At 46.5% G+C, this 22,390-nt stretch overlaps 1 protein-coding gene across 1 annotated transcript in view; it reads right to left on the bottom strand.

Moving 5' to 3' along the window:
• Nucleotides 1-22,390, bottom strand: part of suclg2 (succinate-CoA ligase GDP-forming subunit beta) — a 266,723-nt gene that overhangs the window by 56,958 nt on the left and 187,375 nt on the right. The window contains exons 8-9 of the mRNA XM_033036670.1: nt 21,314-21,475; nt 19,542-19,684 (exon numbers count right to left, since the gene is read on the bottom strand). Of these exons, the coding sequence (XP_032892561.1) occupies nt 19,542-19,684; nt 21,314-21,475 (305 nt within the window). The remainder of the gene's footprint in view (nt 1-19,541; nt 19,685-21,313; nt 21,476-22,390) is intronic.

Here is a 22,390-nt window from a genome sequence, read left to right on the forward strand (position 1 = left end):
CAATAAAACTCTCTTGACGCTTGAAGAAGAAACTTTAAGGTAAATGTCCGGAAATGACAGTGTGGCCCTGGTGGGCTGAAGGGCCTGTTTTTGCGCTGTACATAATTATATAATTCTACATTATAAAGGGCACCGGAGACCCAGGTTCGATCCCGACTACGGGTCCTGCCTGTACGGAATTTGTACATTCTCCCCGTGACCACGTGGGTTTTCAGCGAGATCTACAGTTTCCACCCACATTCCAAAGACGTACAGGTTTTGTAGGTTAATTGGCTTGGTATAAATGTAAAAAACAGTGCCTAGTGTGTGTAGTATAGTGTTAATGTGTGGGGATCGCTGCTCGGTGTGGACTCGACGGGGCGAAGGGTCTGTTTCCACACTGCATCTCTAAAACTAATACTAAAATATTATGAATTATGTATAATTCAAGTGAGCGCAAAAACAAAGAGAATGACGGTACAGAAAATATACCCATCTTGGAATACACCCAAACCTTGGAGCTTCTTCAGATAACTCTGAAGAAGGGTCCCAACCAGAAACATCACCCATCCTTTTTCTCCAGAGATGCTGCCTCACCTCCTGAATTACCCCAGCATTGTTTATCTATCTGCGGTGTATACCAGCATCTGCAGGTAGACAAAAGTGCTGGAGAAACACAGCGGGTGCAGCAGCGTCTATGGAGCCAAGGAAATAGGCAATGTTTCGGCCCGAAACCCCTCTTCAGATTGATGAAGGGTTTCAGCCCGAAACGCTGCCTATTTCCTTCGCTCCATAGATGCTGCTGCACCCGCTGAGTTTCTCCAGCACTTTTGTCTACCTTCGATTTTCCAGCATCTGCAGTTCGTTCTGAAACACTAGCATCTGCAGTTCCTTTCTGCACATTTTGTCTGCTCCGACGCAAAATCTCCTCAAGGCATGCTTACTTTGAAGTTCTCCTCTCTCCGAGGGGAGTTCTGTGAGACCCTCACTCACTGCTCCCCATCTGTGAGTCCGACCAGTCTGAAGAAGGGTCCCGAGCCGAAACGTCACCCATCCCTTTTCTCCAGAGATGCTGCCTGACCCGCTGAGTTACTCCAGCACTTTGTGTCTATCTGCGGTGTATACCAGCATCTAAGCCGTTGCTTTCTAAACATGCAATACTCCGGGTTAAGTGATCTACTATCTAAGATAAATGTTCTTGTAGAACCATCACATATTTTGAATAAAAAAACTTCCTTCCTTGTAAAATGTATAACTTTGATTAAAACGTAAGTTCATGATCCACAGAATACACTGCCAATCTGTAACCGTGAATGAGAACGTCCAGGAAAACATTCTGATAAAATTTCTCTGCATTTATATTAAAATGTAATGTGTTCTATTATCGTTCCTTTGGCAGAGAGCTCTGCACTGGAGCTCAGAGATTTTAAATAAAAACATGCTACAGAATCAGCTTTTTCGCTTGAGTGTAAATTCTGAATGGTTGAAGTAGTCAATTGAACATTTTCAAAGGGCAAGACAGATAGCTCAAATTCTCAACATATATCATTATCCCGCCAAATAATGTTATCAAACTGATCCATGTTAAATGAAATACATATACTCATCATTAATACATAGCACAACTGAACAAAAGGATTTAAATCCGGAAGTGGCGGCGCTGTTAACAGCTGCGGCTCGCCTGCAGTCCGTCTGTCTTTACTTTTTTCTGTTGTTTTTTTTGTGTATTGTTTTGGTTAAGTTTTAGTTTGTTGGGTTGTGTTAGGGGGGGGGGAACATGTTCTCTGTCTCTTTCTTCGGGGGAATGCGACTTTTTCGTGTCGTATCCCCCTTCTCTGCCTCCGTCTGCGCTGAGGCCTAATGGCGGAGCTGGCGGCCTCCAGCCTGCGACTGACCCCGAGGCTCCGGAGGCAGAGCCAGCCAGGACTCACCAACGAGAGGCTGGCCGTCTTCGGGGCTGAGGCAGTGGTGGCCCGACTTGCTGGTGCGGCGTTCTGGCTTTCGGCGGCGGCCTGGAGCAGATGCAGCGGGGCTCGGAGCTGAGACTGCAGGACCCGGAGCTGGGGCAGCGGCCTGGAGCTGGGGCGGCTGCCCGGAGCGGAGACTGCGGGACCCGAGCTGGGGCGGCTGCCCGGAGCGGGGACTGCGGGACCCGGAGCTGGGGCGGTGGCCCGGAGCGGGGACTGCGGGACCCGGGGCTGGGGCGGCGGCCTGGAGCTGGGGCGGCTGCCCGGAGCTGATGCTGTGGCGGGCCGTCTCGGAGCGGAGACGGCGTTCCGGCTTTCGGCGGCGGCGACATCACCACGGAGGTACGCTGGACTGGAGGGCGGCATCTCCGGCCTGGATCGATCTGCTCAGCGCAGAGGGAGAACAAGGAGGGAAGAGACGGAGACTAAGACTTTGCCTCCATCACATTGAGGATGTGCTTGGTGAACTCACTGTGGTGGATGTTTAATTTGTGTTTATTGTATGTTTTGTTTTTATTGGTTCTGTGTATGACTGCAGGCAACATAATTTCGTTCAGACTGAAAGGTCTGAATGACAATAAAGGAATCTAATCTAATCTAATCTAAAAAATCTACTCTGTGTAGCTCAAAAATGTTTCTCACCTCATATTTAAATGTTAATAGTGTACCATAAATTAAGGAACCAAGTATAATGGCACTCAACTGGAGAGGAATATTCCCTGCTAATATCACATCATTTAGAGGACACATGCTTGAAAACAACAAAGTTTAACGTTTTACATGAATCATTTATCATGATGCTAACTTTAGACTTGAGATACAGAGCAAAAACAGGCCCTTCGGCCCACCGTGTACATGCCAACCAGAGATCATCCCGTACACTTAGCACTATCCTACACACTAGGAGCAATTTAGAATTTTTAACAAAGCCAATTAACCTACAAACCCATACATCTTTGGAGTGTGTTGGGGGAAACCAAAGCACCCGGAGAAAACCCACACAATCACAGGGAGGACGTACCAACATCGTACAGACAGTACCCGTAGTAAGGATCGAACTCGGGTCTCTGGCGCTGTAAGGCAGTAACTCTACTGCTGTGTCACCTCTTGATATCACATAACTTAAGAGCAACAATTGCTTGAAAACAGCAACGTTTAATATTTCATTTTAATTAATTTATCACACCGCTAACTTGGAAAAAATATTCACACCGAAGTAAAAAGAAACAAAAATGGACTTCATTCTTTACAGAGTTGATGTTCTGTACTCATCTGCATTTAATACTGAGCACTGCAAACATTTTCTAAATAAATATCTATCATGATCTAAATTGGAAATTAACTTGTCAAATGTTACAAAATGGATCACAGTTGGAGCAATCCTATCTACTCGGGACCACAGAGCAAATTGAAGGAAGATATGTGGAACTTTCTTTTAAGGTAGTCATGCCGTTTTTACTTTAGTTTAGAAATACTGCATGGAAGGTCATAAGTGATAGTAGTAGAATAAGGCCATTCGTCCCATCAAGTCTACTCCACCTATCAATCATGGTTGACATATCTCTCCCTCCGAACCCCATTCTCCTGCCTTCTCCCCATAGCCTCTGGCACGGTGGTGCAGCGGTAGAGTTGCTGCCTTACAGCGAATGCAGCGCCGGAGACCCGGGTTCAATCCTGACTTTGGGTGCTGTCTGTACGAAGTTTGCACGTTCTCCCCATGGCCTGTATGGGTTTTCTCCGAGATCTTCAGTTTCCTCCCACACTCGAAAGACGTTCTGGTATGTAGGTCAATTGGCTTGGTAAATGTAAAAATTGTCCCTAGTGGGTGTAGGATAGTTAATGTGCTGGGATCGCTGTTCGGTACGGACCCGGTGGGCCGAAAGGGCCTGTTTCCGCGCTGTATCTCTAAACTAAACTAAACCTGTACTAATCAAAACCTATCTATCTCTGCCTTAACAATATCCACTGACTTGGCCTCTACAGCCTTATGTGGCAAAGAATTCCACAGTTTCACCACCGTCTGACTAAATAAATATCTCATTTCCTTCCGAAAAGAACGTCCTTTAATTCCAAGGCTATGACCTCTAGTCCTGGGATAAGCCTTGAGAACACTTGGGCCGATAATTACAGATGTGCCAGCCTATTCCCCACCGGGACAGTGGTTCATCAGCTGTACGTGTGGTAGGGTACCCTCTCACTTGTATCATCTACTGACATGCGGGCATCATCTTTATAAGGGAAGACACAGTAGCTACCACTGGAAAAGATAAAGAGCCATCCCACCCACTGCAGTGCAGCCTCGCCACAGCAGTGTGAGACAATTTAGATACTGTAACTCAGAAGTGGAAACATTTCCCTTTAATATCCTCACTGCGGGAGAAGCGTTAAAATTCCACAGGATTTATTACAGCAAATTCATATCAGACACAGATTGCTTAAATGTTTGGTGTGTAGGAAGACATATCGTTCTTTCTCACTTTGATGATCTTAATGTGGTAGCATTTATTTTCAAATCAAACTTGGAAATGAGGAGATAAATCCAACTGTATGAGTTGCGTAGGTTCGGGCTGATACACCCCTTGGGGCAGTTTCCAGTGAGCTTGTACTGAGAAAACGTTATAAATTTGGAAGAGCAAATGTTTATTTGGCTCAGGGGAAGTTATTTTAAGCTAATTTCACCTGTACACAGTTCTCCATCTTCTCTTCTTAAGCCCTTTGCTCATCTAGGGAGCATAGGCCATTGACAAATGTCCTCCACCTCACTCAGTTGTTGGCAGTCCTTTCGAGACCTCCACATTTGAGCCCACTCTCAGACATTCCTATCATTTGGGACGGCAGATGGCGCGGGACGGCAGATGGCACAATGGGCTAAGTGTTCGGCTGGCGACCGGAAGGTGGCCGGTTCGAATCCCGCTTGGAGTGCATACTGTCGTTGTGTCCTTGGGCAAGACACTTCACCCACCTTTGCCTGTGTGTGAATGTGTGTGAGTGATTGGTGGTGGTCGGAGGGGCCGTAGGCGCAGAATGGCAGCCACGCTTCCGTCAGTCTGCCCCAGGGCAGCTGTGGCTACAGAAGTAGTTTACCACCACCGAGTGTGACTGAGGAGTGAATGAATAATGCGATGTAAAGCGCCTTGAGTATTAGAAAGGCGCTATATAAATCCCATCCATTATTATTATTATTATAGGGTCACCTCATCTCCTGGAGCTGTTCCTGGGGCGACCTCTTTCCTTTTTCCTTGGGGGTTCTGTTTCCGGGCTTGCCGGGTGATGTTTGTGGCGTGTTTCCTGAGGGTGTGACCAATCTAACTCCATTTTCTCCTTCGAATTTGTAAGTCAATGGGCTCCTGGCTTGTTCCTCTTGGTCCACATTGCTTACTTTGTCTCTCCCCCAGATGTTAAGTATTCTCCTAAGTGATGTTAATGAATGTTTGCAGCCTGTTTGCAGTGTGTTTAGTTGTTTTCCATGTGTCTAATCCATACAGCATCACCTGTTTCACATTTGAGTTAAAGATGCGTATTTGGTTGATTGAGATGTTTGAGCTCCAGATCTTCCTGAGCATGTTAAACACCACCCTAGCCTTATTGATTCTACTTTTTATATCTGCCTCTACTTCCGCCTCTCCAGGGATGTCCACAACACTGTCTAGGTATGTGAATGTTTCCACATCCTCTAGAGCAGTGCTGTGCATAAGGACAGGGTTGTTGGTTTTGGAAACCATTTTAAATCAGGGAGATCGCTGCATTTGGTAGAAAGTACTTAAGTGCGTCATTCACAAACTAATTTCTCCCCCGCATTAGCCCCTCGATCTCAAAAGCATAGTTTGTGATGTAGCTTTTATAACAGGCTACAAACATTAAACTTATTTATTGTTTTCAAGTACGGGAATTCTAAACTTCTTATTAACGCCCTCAGTATTTTATACGCCCACCCCTGGTTCAGCGTTTCAAGCATTTTAGCTATCTCATATTCTCAACTGCCCTCAACGTTTTGGATTAATGAGCACAGTGTCTACGTCCGGCAATTGCGTCGTGCAATTGTGTCGGGATAAAGAACTAGAGATGAAGGAGACTGGCTGCAGACACAGAATTAAACCTGGGTCACGGCATGAAATGGGGAATGCTGAAAGGTCCTAGATGGTTAGGACCATCTTTTTAGTTTGGTTTAGTTTTGAGATACAGTGTGGAAACAGGCCCTTCAGCCCGCCGAGTCCTACACTAATTCTATCCTACACACTCGAAGCCAATTAACATCTTAGGAATGCGGGAGGAAACCGGAGCACCCAGCGGAAAACCCACACTGTCATGGGGAGAACGTGCAAACATTCCTACAGACAGCACCCAATCAGTCAGGATCAAACGCGGGTCTCTGGCGCTGTGAGGCAGCAACTCTACCACTGCGCCTCTGTGCTGTCCTTTATTTGTGGATAAAGAAACAGTTGGAAATGTCCATCAGGAATGAATGAATAAGACTGGAGATAATTTAAGGAAAGGCAGGTTAAGGGCAGGAGTGAATTTAAGAGCGTAATGTCCTTAATGTTAATTCATTAGAACAAGGGGTCCAGCAAAGCTTCACGGGATGATGTGGTGTTAGGCATAACGGGGGCATTGGTCACAACTTTCTGAAGTTGGGATAATCCAAACTAAATATAATATTATAACGGGGACTCGCAGGAGTCCAGCCAAAAACTAAGCGGACACAAGTTGTGCACGAGACGTGTTTTATTCTGTACAATACAGCTCCCTACCCTTCAAATGGGCATGGGCGTTGCCCGACCTTAAATACCCCTAAGGGTCAACCCTGTGACCTGCGCTTCCCACACCGAGACCTAACTCCTCCCTCCAGAGCCGAGGGTTCGCTCTGCCCGTGGCCTACCACCAGGTGCCACCACAATATCTTAATTTCTAGTCATTTAGAGGACTTGCACAGCAGTCTCAATAGACCAGTTAGAAACAGAAAGATAATATCTTCACTGACTCCACTGATAGATTTAAGCATGCAGCTAACCTCATTAAAGTCTAATCTGCAAACTGCAAGATAAAAAGTAGACTGCAGGAAAGGGAAACATAGATAAGATCAGAAGCAGTTAAATGCAATGTATCCACAATTCATTAGGATAATTGATAAGTGAAGGTTGACAAATTAAGTGGGTTACCAGAGACAGCCAATGCTAAAGACACAATTTGTAAACTAAAGGACACAAAGTGCTGGAGTGATTCAGCGGGTTACTGTTGATGTCACAGTGGTGCAGCGGTAGAGTTGCTGCCGCACAGCGCCAGAGACCTGGGTTCGATCCTCTCTACAGGTGCTGTCTGCACGGAGTTCGTTCTCCCCGAGACCACGTGGGTTTTCTCCGGGTGCTCCGGTTTCCTCCCAAACTCCCAAGACGTACAGGTTTGTAGGTTAAATGGCTTGGTATACATGTAAAATTATCGGCAGTGTGTGTAGGGTAGTGTTAATGTGCGGGGATCGCTGGTCGGTGCGGACTCGGAGGGTCTGGTTCGTGCTGTGTCTCTACACTAAACTAAGCTTAGGTTTGTAGGTTAAATGGCTTCGGTAGAAAAATGACAGTGCTAGTGTATGGGGTGATCGCTGGTCGGCGTGGACTCGGTGGGCTGAAGGGTCTGTTTCCGTACCGTATCTCTAAAGTCTAAAGTAAAGACACCGGATGTTTAATTCCATGTTTATTTACTTACTTTAACTTTCCCCAGATGGGTTTGAAACTTAGGTCATTAAATCACCAGCCCAGGCTTGTGAAAACTAATTTGACCACAGAGCCACCGCATTCCCACTGAAACCAGAAATGAAAGATGTCTTGCAAAACAAGGAAGCTACTGCAATGACATATGAGATATAGAAAGTGTAATAAGATTGGGGCAGAATTCGTAGAACTCGATTTTCGAACAGAAATTGATATATGGCTCCACGTTGATTTCATTTTGTTGTATTTTTACGCATTAACTTAGAATTACCCTTTGCATTGTGTACTCCTTCAGAAAGAACATTTTTAAATGAATAGGACACAAATGTCAGATTCTGATCTTAAAGTCTGCTGCGATTGTTTTAGAATGTCGGGTTAGTTCCCATAAGCACTCATAACATTGTAAGATAAAAGACGCAATTTCTCAGAACATTGCAGACTCCAGAAAAACAGAGAGATGGGCAATGTTGACTCTAATGTTAAAAATATTTGAGAGGGAATTCAACATTAATTATTAATGGGCGACAGGCAAGTTAAATTTGTCCACTTATTTTCCTAAGCTTCCGAATGCACTGTAGAAAACTTTCAGCCTAAAGAAAAGTGACGTCTATTCTCGTGGGCTAGCTGGAAGACCCACGCAATAACATTTGGACTAAAATCCTATAAAGGAATACAATTAATTCAGATGGAAGAGAATTATCACAAGGCAAGATTATTAAAGTGCCTTGTCTCATTTCAAATAAGAGGTTTAATCGTCCAAAAGAATGACAGAAGAAATTTCAAGCTCAGTTTATGCAAATTTTTTTTTAACACCAACAGCTTACAGAATATATTCAATGTTAATAAAAATCCATCTGCAGGTCGCAATTGAACTGAGACAGGCAGAAGCCCTTCAAGGAGTGTGGATTCATCCTTAAATCGGTATCTCCAGAGAGATTGTGGAAAGCATGAAAAAGCCTTCCCGTGCTACATACACAGGAGAGAGGTAATGGATTAGTAAGAGCTGCTGGATGCTTGAAATGGGACAATGGTTCTGAGTAATGAGTACAGAAAAATGAATGGCATGAAAGACAAAGGTGAAGACAGATTCCATCATCCCCTTGTTGAATATTAGCTATTCAAAAACTATAAAGTTAAGTCAATACTTGCATACTAATCAAGAAACAGTTAATCTCCGCCTTAAAAATACTCTAAGACTCTCTCCCTGACAGAAGGCAGCAACCTCTCCTCGTCGGAGGATGAGGCGAATGGGAAACCACACAGGAAGAAAACCGGGGAGGAAAGGAGAAGGACCAGGCCGATTGTCCACCAGGAGACCGAGAGCAGAGCAGCGGTCGAGGGGCTCCAGCCCCAGGACATCGGGAACAGAGCAGCGGTCGAGGGGCTCCAGCCCCAGGACATCGGGAGCAGAGCAGCGGTCGAGGGGCTCCAGCCCCAGATCAGAGCAGCGGTCGAGGGGCTCCAGCCCCAGGGCATCGGGAGCAGTGCAGTGGCAGTTGGGCCCCAGCTCCGAGTTTCCGGGAGCAGTAAGCCTGTCACGGGGCCCCAGCCACGAGAGACGGGGGAAGCGGCGCACCCAGAAGGGGGTGAAACGAGCAGCCCCCCCCCCCCCCCCCAACGACACCTCGGGTTACGACACGGGAAACCCAACCCGTTGAGGAGGCCGGGTACCTGAGCCAAGGAAAGGTGAGGCAATTCACCGAAGCGGTGGGCATGAGGGAACAGGAAAATGGCCAGTGACTCTAAAGAACAATGGAGCTCAAACTGGCATCTTTAAACGTGCGCAGTGTGAAGAGCACTGTGCGATGTGTAAATGCCTTACAGTACCTGGCCAAGGTCAAGGCAGATGTGACTTTTCTACAGGAGTGCGGGTTGCCACACCTCCGCTGCTATCGGAGGTGGTCGCGATGGTGGCCCCACGGACTGTCGGTGTGGTCGGGGGGCAATGATTGTCGTGCTTCCGGCCTGGGGATCTTGCTGCGGGGAGGAAATTCGCCATCACTGAGGTCAGGGAGGTGGTTGCGGGGCGTCTCCTCGTGGTGGATGTTATGTACCGTGGTTCTCCGCTCCGGCTGATTAATGTGTATGCCCCACCCGTGCGGAGCGAGCGGCAGGCCGTTCTCCAGCAGCTCCCAGTGCTGTTGGCCACGTCCCGGCAGCTCGTTCTGGCCGGTGACTTCAACTGCATCATTGATGCGGCTGGACGATCCGGCAGTGCCGACAACAGACTGGACAGCACGTCCAAGTTCCTGATGGAAACGGTAAAAGACGCAAAGCTGCACGACACCTTCAGCGACCCTGCAGGCGGGTCCCAGCCGCGGTTCACCTGGTCGAGATCGGACGGTTTGGCCCGATCCCGGATAGACTTCGTCTTCACCACGAAGGCCGTCACGGTGAGACACACCGACCTCACGCCGGTGTTCTTCTCTGACCACTGCCTCCTTCAGGCTTCCTGTCACCTACAGGAGGACCAGAAGGCAGGCAGAGGGACGTGGAAGTTAAATGTGAAGCTGTTGACCCCAGAGAACGTTGAGGAGCTAAAGAGGGACTACGCACGTTGGAGAACGGTGAGGCCCCTCTTTGACTCCCCGACACTCTGGTGGGAAGCAACCAAGGAGAACATTAAGAGGTTCTTCATAGCCAAAGGGGTTCAGAGAGCAAGACAGAGTCAGAGGGAATTGTGCCAACTCCAGACAGAATTGCAACAACTGTTCCTTCTGCAGTCGAGGGGGGTGGATGTGAGGGAGGAACTTAGAGAGGTGAAGGACCGGCAAGCTCGGCTCTTTACCTCTGAATCCTCCAAGATCATCTTCCGATCCAGTGTCCGCCATGTGGAGCAGGATGAGACGTGCTCACGTTTCTTCTTCCATAAGGTTCACAGGGGGAGCTCTGTGATCAACAGCCTTAGGGAGGAGGACGGCTCGGTAGCAGCCTCGCAGACAGACATGATGAGGGTCTGCAAATCCTTTAACTCGGAATTGTATGACCAAAAGGCCACAGACAGCACCGCCTCCCAGAACTTCCTGTCCTCTATCACGGAGGTCTTGGAGGACAGCAAGCGGGAGAGTCTGGACCAACCACTGACCCTAGAGGAGCTGACTGGCTCCATCCGCTCCTTTGACTCGAGTAAAACTCCCGGAAGCGATGGCTTACCGGCCGAGTTGTATTGGGCTCTGTGGGACTGGGTGGGCCCGGACCTGCTGGAAGTGTACAACGACATGCTTCTAGCCGGCAGCATGTCAGACTCCATGTGGAAGGGCAGCATCACCCTAATCTACAAGCAGAAGGGGGAGAGGAAGGATATAAAGAATTGGAGACCCATAACATTGTTGAAAGTAGACTACAAGATCCTGTCTAAGGCCATCGCCAACCGGGTCAAGTTTGCTCTGGGACGGGTGATCCACCCGGACCAAACCTGTGCTGTACCTGGCAGGAAAATCTCAGACAGCCTAGCGCTGCTGAGAGATACCATCGCCTACGTGCAGGACAGACGGGTGGATGCCTGCCTAGTCAGCTTGGACCAGGAGAAGGCCTTCGACAGGATATCGCACACGTACATGAGGGACGTGCTCTCCAAAATGGGTTTTGGGGAGGGAATCTGAAATTGGATCAAACTGCTCTACACCAACATCCGTAGTGCAGTCCAAATCAATGGGTGGGAATCAGACAGTTTCCCTGTAAGGTCTGGAGTCAGGCAGGGTTGCCCTCTCTCCTGTCTTGTTTGTCTGCTGTATTGAACCTTTTGCCGAGTCCATCAGGAAGGATGCGAGCATAAGAGGAGTGACATTGCCAGGCAGTGGGGACATTCAGGTCAAGACCTCCCTGTACATGGACGATGTCGCCGTCTTCTGCTCGGATCCAAGGTCGGTCCGCAGATTGATCAGCATCTGTGACCAGTTTGAGTCGGCCACGGGAGCCAGGGTGAACCGCAGGAAGAGCGAGGCCATGCTCTTTGGCAACTGGCCCGACCGATCTTCCATCCCCTTCACCATCAAGCCTGACTTCTTGAAGGTGCTGAGGATCTGGTTCGGGGGGACTGAGGCGAGTAACAAGAATTGGCTGGAGCGGATAGCCAAGGTGGGGAAGAAGCTGGAGCTGTGGAGGCAACGCTCCCTCTCCATAACCGGGAAAAATTTGGTCATCAGGTGTGAGGTGCTCTCGGGTCTGCTGTACTTGGCACAAGTGTGGCCTGTCCCTCCCTCCTACGCCACGGGATCACCCGGGCCGTCTTCCAGTTCATCTGGGGGTCGAGGATGGACCGGGTGCGACGGGTCACAATGTACAAGTCGGCAGACAACGGGGGTAAAAGCGTGCCCAACGTCGCCCTCACCCTGATGGCCACTTTTGTGTGTGGCTGCATCAGGCGGAGTGTAGAGCCAAGGCACGTGGGCACTAAGTGTCACTACCTGCTGAGGTTCTACCTGTCCCCGGTGTTGCGAAGGATGGGCCTGGCGCAGATGCCACGCAATGTACCAGTCAGCTGGACATTGCCGCCCCATCTGTCGTCTGTGGAAAGGTTCTTCCGGACCAACACCTTTGACCACAAGTCCATCGGGCAGTGGTCAGCACGGAATGTCCTGCAGGCACTGCAGGGAAAGGACTCAATGGATCCGGTGGCGTGGTTCCCAGAGCCGACTGCCCAGCTTGTCTGGCAAAATGCCTCATCGCCAGAACTGACCAACAAGCACCAAGACCTGGCTTGGCTGGCAGTGAGGGGAGCCCTCTCGGTTAGATCCTTCCTGCACCGTCGGAACCTCACTACCAGCGCACGCTGCCCCCGGGGCGGTTGCTATGGAGAGGAGACGGTTGCCCACCTCTTTGCAGAGTGTGGATTTGCAAAAAGGGTCTGGAGAGGTATGAAAGGGTCCCTGGAACGATTTATCGCGAACAGCTCCGTCACAGAGGACTCTGTGATTTACGGACTGTTCCATGGGACACATTCAGAGACTGACATCGAGTGCTGCTGGAGGGTCATCAACTCGGTGAAAGACGCTCTTTGGTCTGCCCGAGCATTGCTCACCGCCCAGCAGAGCGAGATGTCCGTCAGGGAATGTTGCCGACTGGCCCACTGCAGACTGCAGGAGTACATGCTAAGGGACTCGCTGAAGCTTGGTGCAGCCAACGCCAAGGCTCGGTGGGGGAGGACCACAGTCTAGGGTCCTTCCGCTGCTGGACATGGGGGACACGGTATGGTGGAGACGCCCCTCAAATTAAAAAAATTAAATTAAGGGAAGGTATCCCACGCCAGGGGGCCACATGAGTCGCACGGGTGGGGGACATTTTTTTTGTGGAACTTGAAATGTCAGATGGAATTTTCGCACTGTACACATTGTATATATTTATTACTTGGACAGGGGCCACAGAGTGGCACGGGTGGGGGACTGTTTGGTGAAATTTGACAAATGTAAAAAAAGTGTACTGGAAAAATTTGTATACTCTCCGAAAATGTCAGATGAATTTTGTTTGAATGGTTCAGGAATTGTATATATTTACCAATTGAATAAAGTATATTTTGAAATAAAAAATTAAAAAAAAAAAAAGACAAAGGTGAAGACAGATTCCATCATCCCTTTGTTGAATATTAGCAATTCAAAAACTATAAAGTTAAGTCAATACTTGCATTCTGTTGTCATTGATTCCTTTGGTCTTCATGTTCATAAGTTCATAAGTCATTGGAGCAGAGGTGGGCCATTTGGCCCATCGAGTCTATTCCGCCATTCAATCTTGGCTGATCTATGTTTTTCCTCTCAACCCCATTCTCCTGCCTTCTCCCCGTAACCCTTGACACCCGTACTAATCAAGAATCAGTTAATCTCCGCCTTAAAAATACTCTAAGACTTTGCCACCACAGCCGTCTGTGGCAATGAAGTCTACAAACTCATCACACTCTGACTAAAGAAATTAAAAGAAATTCATCCTCATCTCCTTTCGAAAGATGCCCCCTTTTCATTCTCAGGCTATGTCCTCTGTTCCTGGACTCTCCCACTAGTGGAAACATTCTCTCCGCATCCATTCTATCCTGGTCATGGTGAATTTAAAACTTGCCACCCCCCCTCCCACCCGAAAAACATAACTTATTGCACAAGCATAATTTGGGTGACAATTGTGAAATATTCTTATTCTGATGTTTTATTATAATACTGCCATAAAAAAAGATGATGAATTTTACAATCTGCACAAGAGCTTCGTTTAGTTTAGCGATACAGTGTGGAAACAGGCTCTTCAGTTCACCAAGTCCACGCTGACCTGTGATCAACCCGTACACTAGTTCTAACCTACACGATAGAGACAATTGCCGGAAGCCAATTAACCTAGAAACCTGCACGTCTTTGGAGTGTGGGAGGAAACCGGAGCACCCGGAGAAAACCCACGTGGACACAGGGAGAAGATACAAACTCCGTTCAGCCAACACCCGTAGTCAGGATGCAGCCTAGGTGACTGGTGTTGTAAGGCAGCAACTCTACCGCTGCATGGTCCAATTTACAGAGGAGTCATTATACAGAGATGTGTTGAAAAGTTCAATACTCAAATTGATTCAATTTTTCAAGTAAGCTAATTAATTTGAATGCTGTGTAATTGTTACAAGTACTTGAGGTTGGCATGGTGATTTATATTTTATTTGACTTGATGCAGTCTACTTAACATTTTTAAGTGTTTTAAAAGTGTTGATTTTTTACGTTTTAAATTTCTTAAGTTTTACTTATTTTTAATGGTTTCATTTAATTTTTATTAGAGTTTGAGTGTCTCTGAAAGTCAGAGGCATTCAAAGTACTTAGCAGTCAAGTAAGCGTGCCGGTATGTCTCAGCCACGATCAGAGATTTTCTCCCCCCATTTTGTTAGAGAGGCTACCCATGGCCTGTCTGCATAATGAGATTAAACCATGCAAGGAGGCACAAGAGACTGCCGATGCTAGAATCTGTAGCACAAAAAAGGAGACATAGAAACATAGAAAATAGATGCAGGAGTAGGCCATTCGGCCCTTCGAGCCTGCAGCGCCATTCAATATGATCATGGCTGATCATCCAACTCAGTATCTTGTACCTGCCTTCTCTCCATACCCCCTGATCCCTTTAGCCACAAGGGCCACATCTAACTCCCTCTTAAATATAGCCAATGAACTGGCCTCAACTACCTTCTGTGGCAGAGAGTTCCAGAGATTCACCACTCTCTGTGTGAAAAATGTTTGTCTCATCTCGGTCCTAAAGGATTTCCCCTCTATCCTCAGACTGTGACCCCTTGTCCTGGACTTTCCCAACATCGGGAACAATCTTCCTGCATCTAGCCTGTCCAACCCCTTAAGAATTTTGTTAGTTTCTATAAGATCCCCCCTCAATCTCCTAAATTTTAGTGAGTACAAGCTGAGTCTATCCAGTCTTTCTTCGTATGAAAGTCCTGACGTCCCAGGAATCAGTCTGGTGAACCTGCTCTGCACTCCCTCCATGGCAAGAATGTCTTTCCTCAGATTTGGAGACCAAAACTATACGCAATACTCCAGGTGTGGTCGCACCAAGACCCTGTACAACTGCAGTAGAACCTCCCTGTTCCTATACTCAAATCCCTTTGCTATGAATGCTAACATACCATTGGCTTTCTTCACTGCCTGCTGCACAGTGGTGACAGTGGAGACAGTGGTGGAACAGCAACAGTGTGGGCAATTGGAGAGATACAGCGCGGAAACAGGCCCTTTGGCCCATCGAGTCCGCACCGACCATTGATCACCCCATATGCCAGCACTATCCTACACATTATGGACAATGTACAACTTTACTGAAGCCAATTAACCTACAAACCTGCACGTCTTTGGAGTGTGTGATTTAGCCAAACCATCTGGAGAAAACCCATGCGGCCACAGGGAGAACGTACAAACTCCGCACAGAGAGCACCCGTAGTCAGGATCGAACCCGGATATCTGGCGCTGTAAGGCAGCTAGTGTACGGGGTGATCGCTGGTCGGCGGTGACTCGGTGCACCGAAAGGGCTGTTTCCGCGTTGTATCTTTAAATTCTAAAGTCTCCAATAAAGAGTCGACTGACCATGTAAATTCCACAAAGAAATAACAAAAACAGAAGGCAAAGGTTACGCAGCCATTACAATATATTCTGATTATCAAAGGAGCTTCAATAAGGTTCCACGCCACAGATTCATGACCAGATTTAAACATTTGGCGTCATGGACAAGGACCGGAACAAGGCAAGGTGCAAATAAGTTCAAACAGCTGCATTGCTGATAAACAATAAAATAGGCCGGTCACGATAAAATAGGCCAAAGTCAGCATGGCTTTATAAAGGGGAGGTCTTGCTTCACAAATGTGCTGCAATTCTTTGAACAAGTAAATAGCTGGACAGACAAAGGAGAGTCAGTAGATATTGTATACTTAGATTTTCAGAGAGCCTTTGATAAGGTGCTACACGTTAGGTGCTAAGGAAGATGAGAGCCCCCGGTATCAAAGTATGGATACTAGTATGGATAGCAGGTTGGCTGGATGGCAGAAGCCAAAGAGTGGCAATAACAGGGGCTTTTCCGGGTAGACTGCCAGTGACTAGTGGAGTTCGGCAAGGGTCGGTGCTGGGGCCGCTACTCCTCACGTTGCATATTAATGATTTGGATGAGGGGCTTGAAAGCTTGAAAGCTTTGTGGCAAAGTTTGCGAATTATATGAAAATAAGTGGAGAGGCAGGTCGTGTAGAGAAAGCAGGGACTCTGCAGAAGGACTTGGACAGCTTTGGAGAGTGGGCAGAGAAGTGGCAGATGGAATATAGTGTAGCAAAGTGTGGAGTCATGCATTTTGGTAATGGGAATATAGGTGTAGAGTATTTTCTAAATGGGGTGAGAATCCAGAAATCGGAGGTGCAAAGAGACTTGGGAGTGCTGGTGCAGGATTCCCAAAACGTTAATCTGCAAGTTGAAGATGCAGTAAAAAAGGCAAACTCAATGCTAGCATTTATTTCAAGAGGGCTTGTATACAAAAACAGGGATGTAATGTTGAGGCTCTATAAGGCGCTGGTAAGGCCGCATTTGGAATATTGTGAGTAATTTTGGACACCATATCTGAGGAAAGATGTGCTAGGTCTGGAGAGGGTCCAGAGGGGGATTACAAGAATGATCCCAGGAATGAGTAGCTTAACCTATGATGAGCGTTTGTCGGCACTGGATCTGTACTCACTGGAGTTCAGAAGAATGAGGGGGGACCTCATCGAAACGTACAGAATTATGAAAGGCTTGGATAGAGTGGATGTGGAGAGTTTAAGAAGGAACTGCAGATGCTGGAAAATCGTGGACAAAAGTGCTGGAGAAACTCAGTGGGTGCAGCAGCATCTATGGAGCGAAGGAAATAGGCAACGTTGCCCGAAACGTTGCTTATTTCCTTCACTCCATAGAGTTTCTCAGCACTTTTGTCTACCGTGGATGTGGAGAGGATGTTTCCACTAGTGGGAGAGTCTAGGACTAGAGGTCATAGCCTCAGAATTGAAGGACGTTCTTTTAGGAAGGAGATGAGGAGAAATGTCTTTAGTCAGAGTGTGGTGAATCTGTGGAATTCTTTGCCACAGAAGGCTGTGGAGGCCACGTTAGCGGATATTTTTTAAGGCAGAGACAGATAGATTCTTGATTAGTATAGCTGTCAGAGGTTATGGGGAGAAGGCAGGAGAATGGGGTTAGGAGGGAGAGATAGATCAGCCATGATTGAATGGGGGAGTAGACATGATGGGCCGAATGGCCTAATTACACTCCTATACCTTATGACCTTATGAATGAGAGTGGGATATTGTCAACTGAAGGAAAATGCTGCCTTCAAATTGTAAGCCATTATTTACATTATCGATTTGGCTTCATAATGAAGGTTGAATTTAAATTTTGCAGAGATCGTATTATTATACTACAGCAAGGGATACAGCAAACCACAATATTAATAAGTTTGCAGAATGAAGATGCAATTAGGAAATCAATTCAGATAACGTGTGGGTAAGCAGAGTTACAATGTCACATACTTCTCGGCAAATAGAGATCTAATTGGAGCACAGAAGCAGTTGTCATAGAGGTAACAAAGTCATCGTTATACAGCGTGGAAATAGGCCCTTCAGCCCAACGTGCCCACACCGACCAACATGTCCCAGCTACATTAGTCCCATCTGCCTGCGTTTGATTCACATCCCTCTAAACTTGTCCTTTCCATGTACCTGTCCAAACATTTTTTTCATGTTGTGATTGTCATTAAACAAAACATATGGAATTCAATACCAGAGGATAAATTTGAAAGACAAATAGATATTTAAACACACTGGTTGGAAGGTTTTGGAGTTCAATGTTATAAAAAGGGGATAGACCACAAAAGCAATGATCCAAGCCTGGAAACAATGAATTCCAGGGATTTTCTCTTGAAATCAGGGCAATGGCGCTTATGAGAAACATAGAAAATAGGTGCAGGAGTAGACCATTCGGCCCTTTGAGCTAGCATCGCCATTCAATATGATCATGTTTCTATATGATTCCCTCTCATCCTTCTAAATTACAGTGAATATAAGCCCAGTTGATCCATTCTTTCATCATATGTGAGTCCCACCATCCCGGGAATTAACCTGGTGAACCTACGCTGCACTCCCTCAATAGCAATAATGTTCATCCTCAAATTAGGAGACCAAAATTGCACACAATACTCCAGGTGTGGTCTCAGCAGGGCCCTGTACAACTGCAGTAGGACCTCCTTGCTCCTATATTCAAATCCTCTCGCTATGAAGGTAAACATGCCATTAGCTTTCTTCACTGCCTGCTGGACCTGCATGCTTACTTTCTGTGACTGATGTACAAGGACACCCATGTCTCGTTGCACCTCCCCTTTTCATAATCTGACACCATTCAGATAGTAATCTGCCTTTTTGTTCTTGTCACCAAAGTGGATAACCTCACATTTATCCACATTATACTGCATCTGCCATGCACCTGCCTACTCACCCAACCTATCCAAGTCACCCTGCAGCCTCAAAGCATCCTCATCGCAGCTCACACTGCCACACAGCTATGTGTCATCCGCAAACTTGGAGATTCCTTCATCTTAATTATTAATATGTGAATAACTGGTGTCCCAGCACTGAGCCTTGCGGTATCTCACTAGTCATTGCATGCCATTCTGTAAAGGTCCCGTTAATTCCTGCTCTTTGCTTCCTGTCTGCCAACCAGTTCTCTATCCATGTCAATACCCTATCCCCAATACCATGTGCTCTAATTCTGCACACTAATCTCTTGTGTGGGACCTTGTCAAAAGCAAGGCATTATGCTGCAAGGCATTTTTTAGAATTAAACTTAGATGGAGAACAATTCTAAAGATCCATGCAGTTGTTTGACAGAATTCCATGCTTTACATACTATGCAACTTTGCAATTCACAAAACTTCCCCCACTGATCTTCCTTTTAGTCTTTTAGTTCCTTTGTACATCATATATAGTGCAATATTGTGTTGGGGAAATGGCTTGCAATAGGGGAACGGGTGAGTGGTGGAATCTTGCGTTGGGAAGCAGACCCAACGGGTCTGCACTTAGTCTAGTATATATATATATACTTTTATAAAAACTTTTGATTCCTTCGTACATCTCCACATATATATGTGTGTGTGTGCGTGTGTGTGCGCGTGTGTGTGTCTTTCATTATATGGTAAGTTTCTATGAGACCCCCTCATCCTTCTAAACTCCAGCGAGTACAGGCCGTCAAATGCTCTCTTGAACAGGTAGATGGATAGGAAAGGTTTAGAGAGATGTAGACCAAACGTGGGCAAATGGGACAAGATGAGATGGGGCATCTTGGTTGGCGTGGACAAGCTGAGCGGAAGGGCAAGCTTCTGTGCTGTGTGACTCTATAATTTTACAGTTTGCTACAAGACTGCTCTGTTTGGAAACACGTCTTACCTTCGGATCTGCAGTGAGCAGCTTAAACGCTTGGTACACTTGGTTCTCTTGTACACCACCGCCGAGATCAAGGAAGTTTGCTGGTTTCCCTCCGTGAAGATCGATGATATCACATGTGGCCATGGCAAGACCGGCTCCATTAACTGTTGATTAGAAAGGCATCATCTTTTACAATTTGACAAATCATCAATCCACAACATTCACCAGTGAAAATAATGTCAAAATGATGTAAAAGACTAGCATTATTATGACCAGTTCCATGCACAAACCATTAGGTTTAGCAGCTGTGACCATGGCAGGGGCCCTGTACATGAAAGATGGGGCATTAAGACTTATTGAGCTTCATGCTGTTACTACGAATAAATACCAGTTAACAAATTGGTGGAACTTGTTTAATCAAAATGTAAATCTAACAGCAATGATCGCCCTCTGATTCATGTTTTTTTCACATAAAAATCATCATTACTGCAAGATAAATTGAGGTAAACAAGTATACTGTAAGTGAATGTTTGAGTACTGAAAGCATTTCTATCGTGGCTGAGAAACTTAATCACGTCTCATACATTTTCCAGCTTTGTAACCTTGCCAAACAGGAAGAAGGAAGAAGGATGGCTAATACATACTCATTCTGTTTGTGTGGACATCTCCTTTGGTGAATGGTGCATGTAGACTTTTCCCAAGCAGATCCCTTGATATTTTATTACATTTCCAAAAATAAACTTTATTCAGAATAAAAAATATACACAAAACAAGAACTGATTGACATATTCTTGATTAGTATGGGTGTCAGGGGTTCTAGGGTGAAGGCGGGACCATTTGATTGAGAGGGAGAGCTAGATCAGCCATGATTGAATGATGGAGTAGACTTGATGGGCCAAATGGCCTAATTCTGCTCCTATCACTTCTGAACTGTGCAAAGACTCTTCTGACATTCTCAGCAGCTATACATACATTCATTGGTGTTGAATTTAGCAGTGTTCACAAAAACTATAATTATTCCAGGTATTCTTGCTACTCATGTGGTCTCCCTGAGGTGATATCCCTTTCCTTGTTTGAGGGGCGTCTCCACCAAACCCTGTCCCTCAATGTCCAGCAGCGGAAGGACCCTAGACAGTGGTCCTCCTCACCAAGCCTTGCCGTTGGCTGCACCAAGCTTCAGTGCGTCCCTCAGCACGTACTCATGCAGTCTGCAGCGGGCCAGTCGGCAACATCCCCTGACGGACATCTCGCTCCGCTGGGAGGTCCACAACAAGGAGGGCAGACCAACGAGTGTCTTTCACCGAGTTGATGACCTTCCAGCAGCACTTGACATCCATCTCTGAATGTGTCCTGGGAAACTGTCCTATCCATGTCCTCCAGAGATGCTGCATGACCCACTGAGTTACTCCAGCACTTTGTATGTGACACAAGATTCCAGCACCTGCAGTTCCTTGTGCCTCCATTAAAAAGTCCAACTTTTATTGAAAAAGCTAATTCAACTGACAAGACTAAAGATAAATGAGGAAGGTTCCTTTAAAGTCTGAAGAAGTTAAAATGCCTAAAGAAGGGTCTCGATCTGAAACATCACCCAGTCCTTCTCTCCTGAGATGCTGCTTGTCCCGCTGAGTTATTCCAGCATTTTGTGTCTATCTTCCTTAAAAGCATTCCTTTCAAACAAAATATCTGGGCATTTCAACAGAGGTCTCTGTTTAATACAGAAAACAAATGCGTCGGCTTCTGCAGAATTAAATATCTTTTAAGTACTTTTTAATGAAAAGAATCATTTTGCTTACCAAAGCATGCAATATTTCCATCCATGCCAATATACTTGAGGTCATGCTTTGCTGCTTCACTCTCTAACGGATCGGTTTCAGACACATCATCCTGAGAAAATATTTCTTTTTGCCTGAATTCTGCGTTGTCATCGAAGTTGATCTTGGCATCGAAGCACACAACTGAAAGGCCAAGATGGAAAAGCAATTAAAATAACAACAAGTTTGGAGGGATAGGGACCAAACGCAGGCAGGTGGGACTAGTGTAGCTGGGACATGTTGGCCGTTTTGTAGGCAAGTTGGGTCGATAGGCCTGCTTCCACACTGTATCACTCTATGACATGGGAAAATTATTTGGCAGGTCATGATTAGAATGGATTTATCGAGATACAAAAATGACAGCGCAGTTCTGGAAAAAGGAAGTTCCAAATATTTATTAAGGCATTCATGCCCACATCATCATCATCACCATCACCATCATCATCACCATCGTTGAAAACATCAACGGGCACGGTGCCTTTCAATGCTATGTATGACACGGATCGCAACTTCTACTGAAACAGGCCCTTTAGCCCACCGAGTCCGCACCGACCAATGATCCCCGCACATTAACACTACCCTACACACACTAGGAACAATTTACACTTACACTACGCCAATTAACCTACAAACCTATAATATGCCTTTGGAGTGTGGGAGGAAACTGAAGATCTTGGAGAAAAACCCACGCGGTCATGGGAGACCTCGTGGGTTTCACACAGAGAGTGGTGAATCTCTGGAATTCTCTGCCGCAGAAGGTAGTTGAGGCCAGTTCATTGGCTATATTTAAGAGGGAGTTAGATGTGGCCCTTGTGGCTAAAGGGATCAGGGGGTATGGAGAGAAGGCAGGTACAGGATACTGAGTTGGATGATCAGCCATGATCATATTGAATGGCGGTGCAGGCTCGAAGGGCCGAATGGCCTACTCCTGCACCTAATTTCTATGTTTCTATTTTCTATGTTTCTAACTCCGTACAGACAGCACCAGCAGTCGGGATGGAACCCGGGTCTCTGGCGCTGTAAGCACTATGGCAGCTACTCTACCACTGCGCCACCGTG

This window comes from Amblyraja radiata, chromosome 18, assembly GCF_010909765.2.
Source record: "Amblyraja radiata isolate CabotCenter1 chromosome 18, sAmbRad1.1.pri, whole genome shotgun sequence".
Classification (NCBI taxonomy): Eukaryota; Metazoa; Chordata; class Chondrichthyes; order Rajiformes; family Rajidae; genus Amblyraja; species Amblyraja radiata.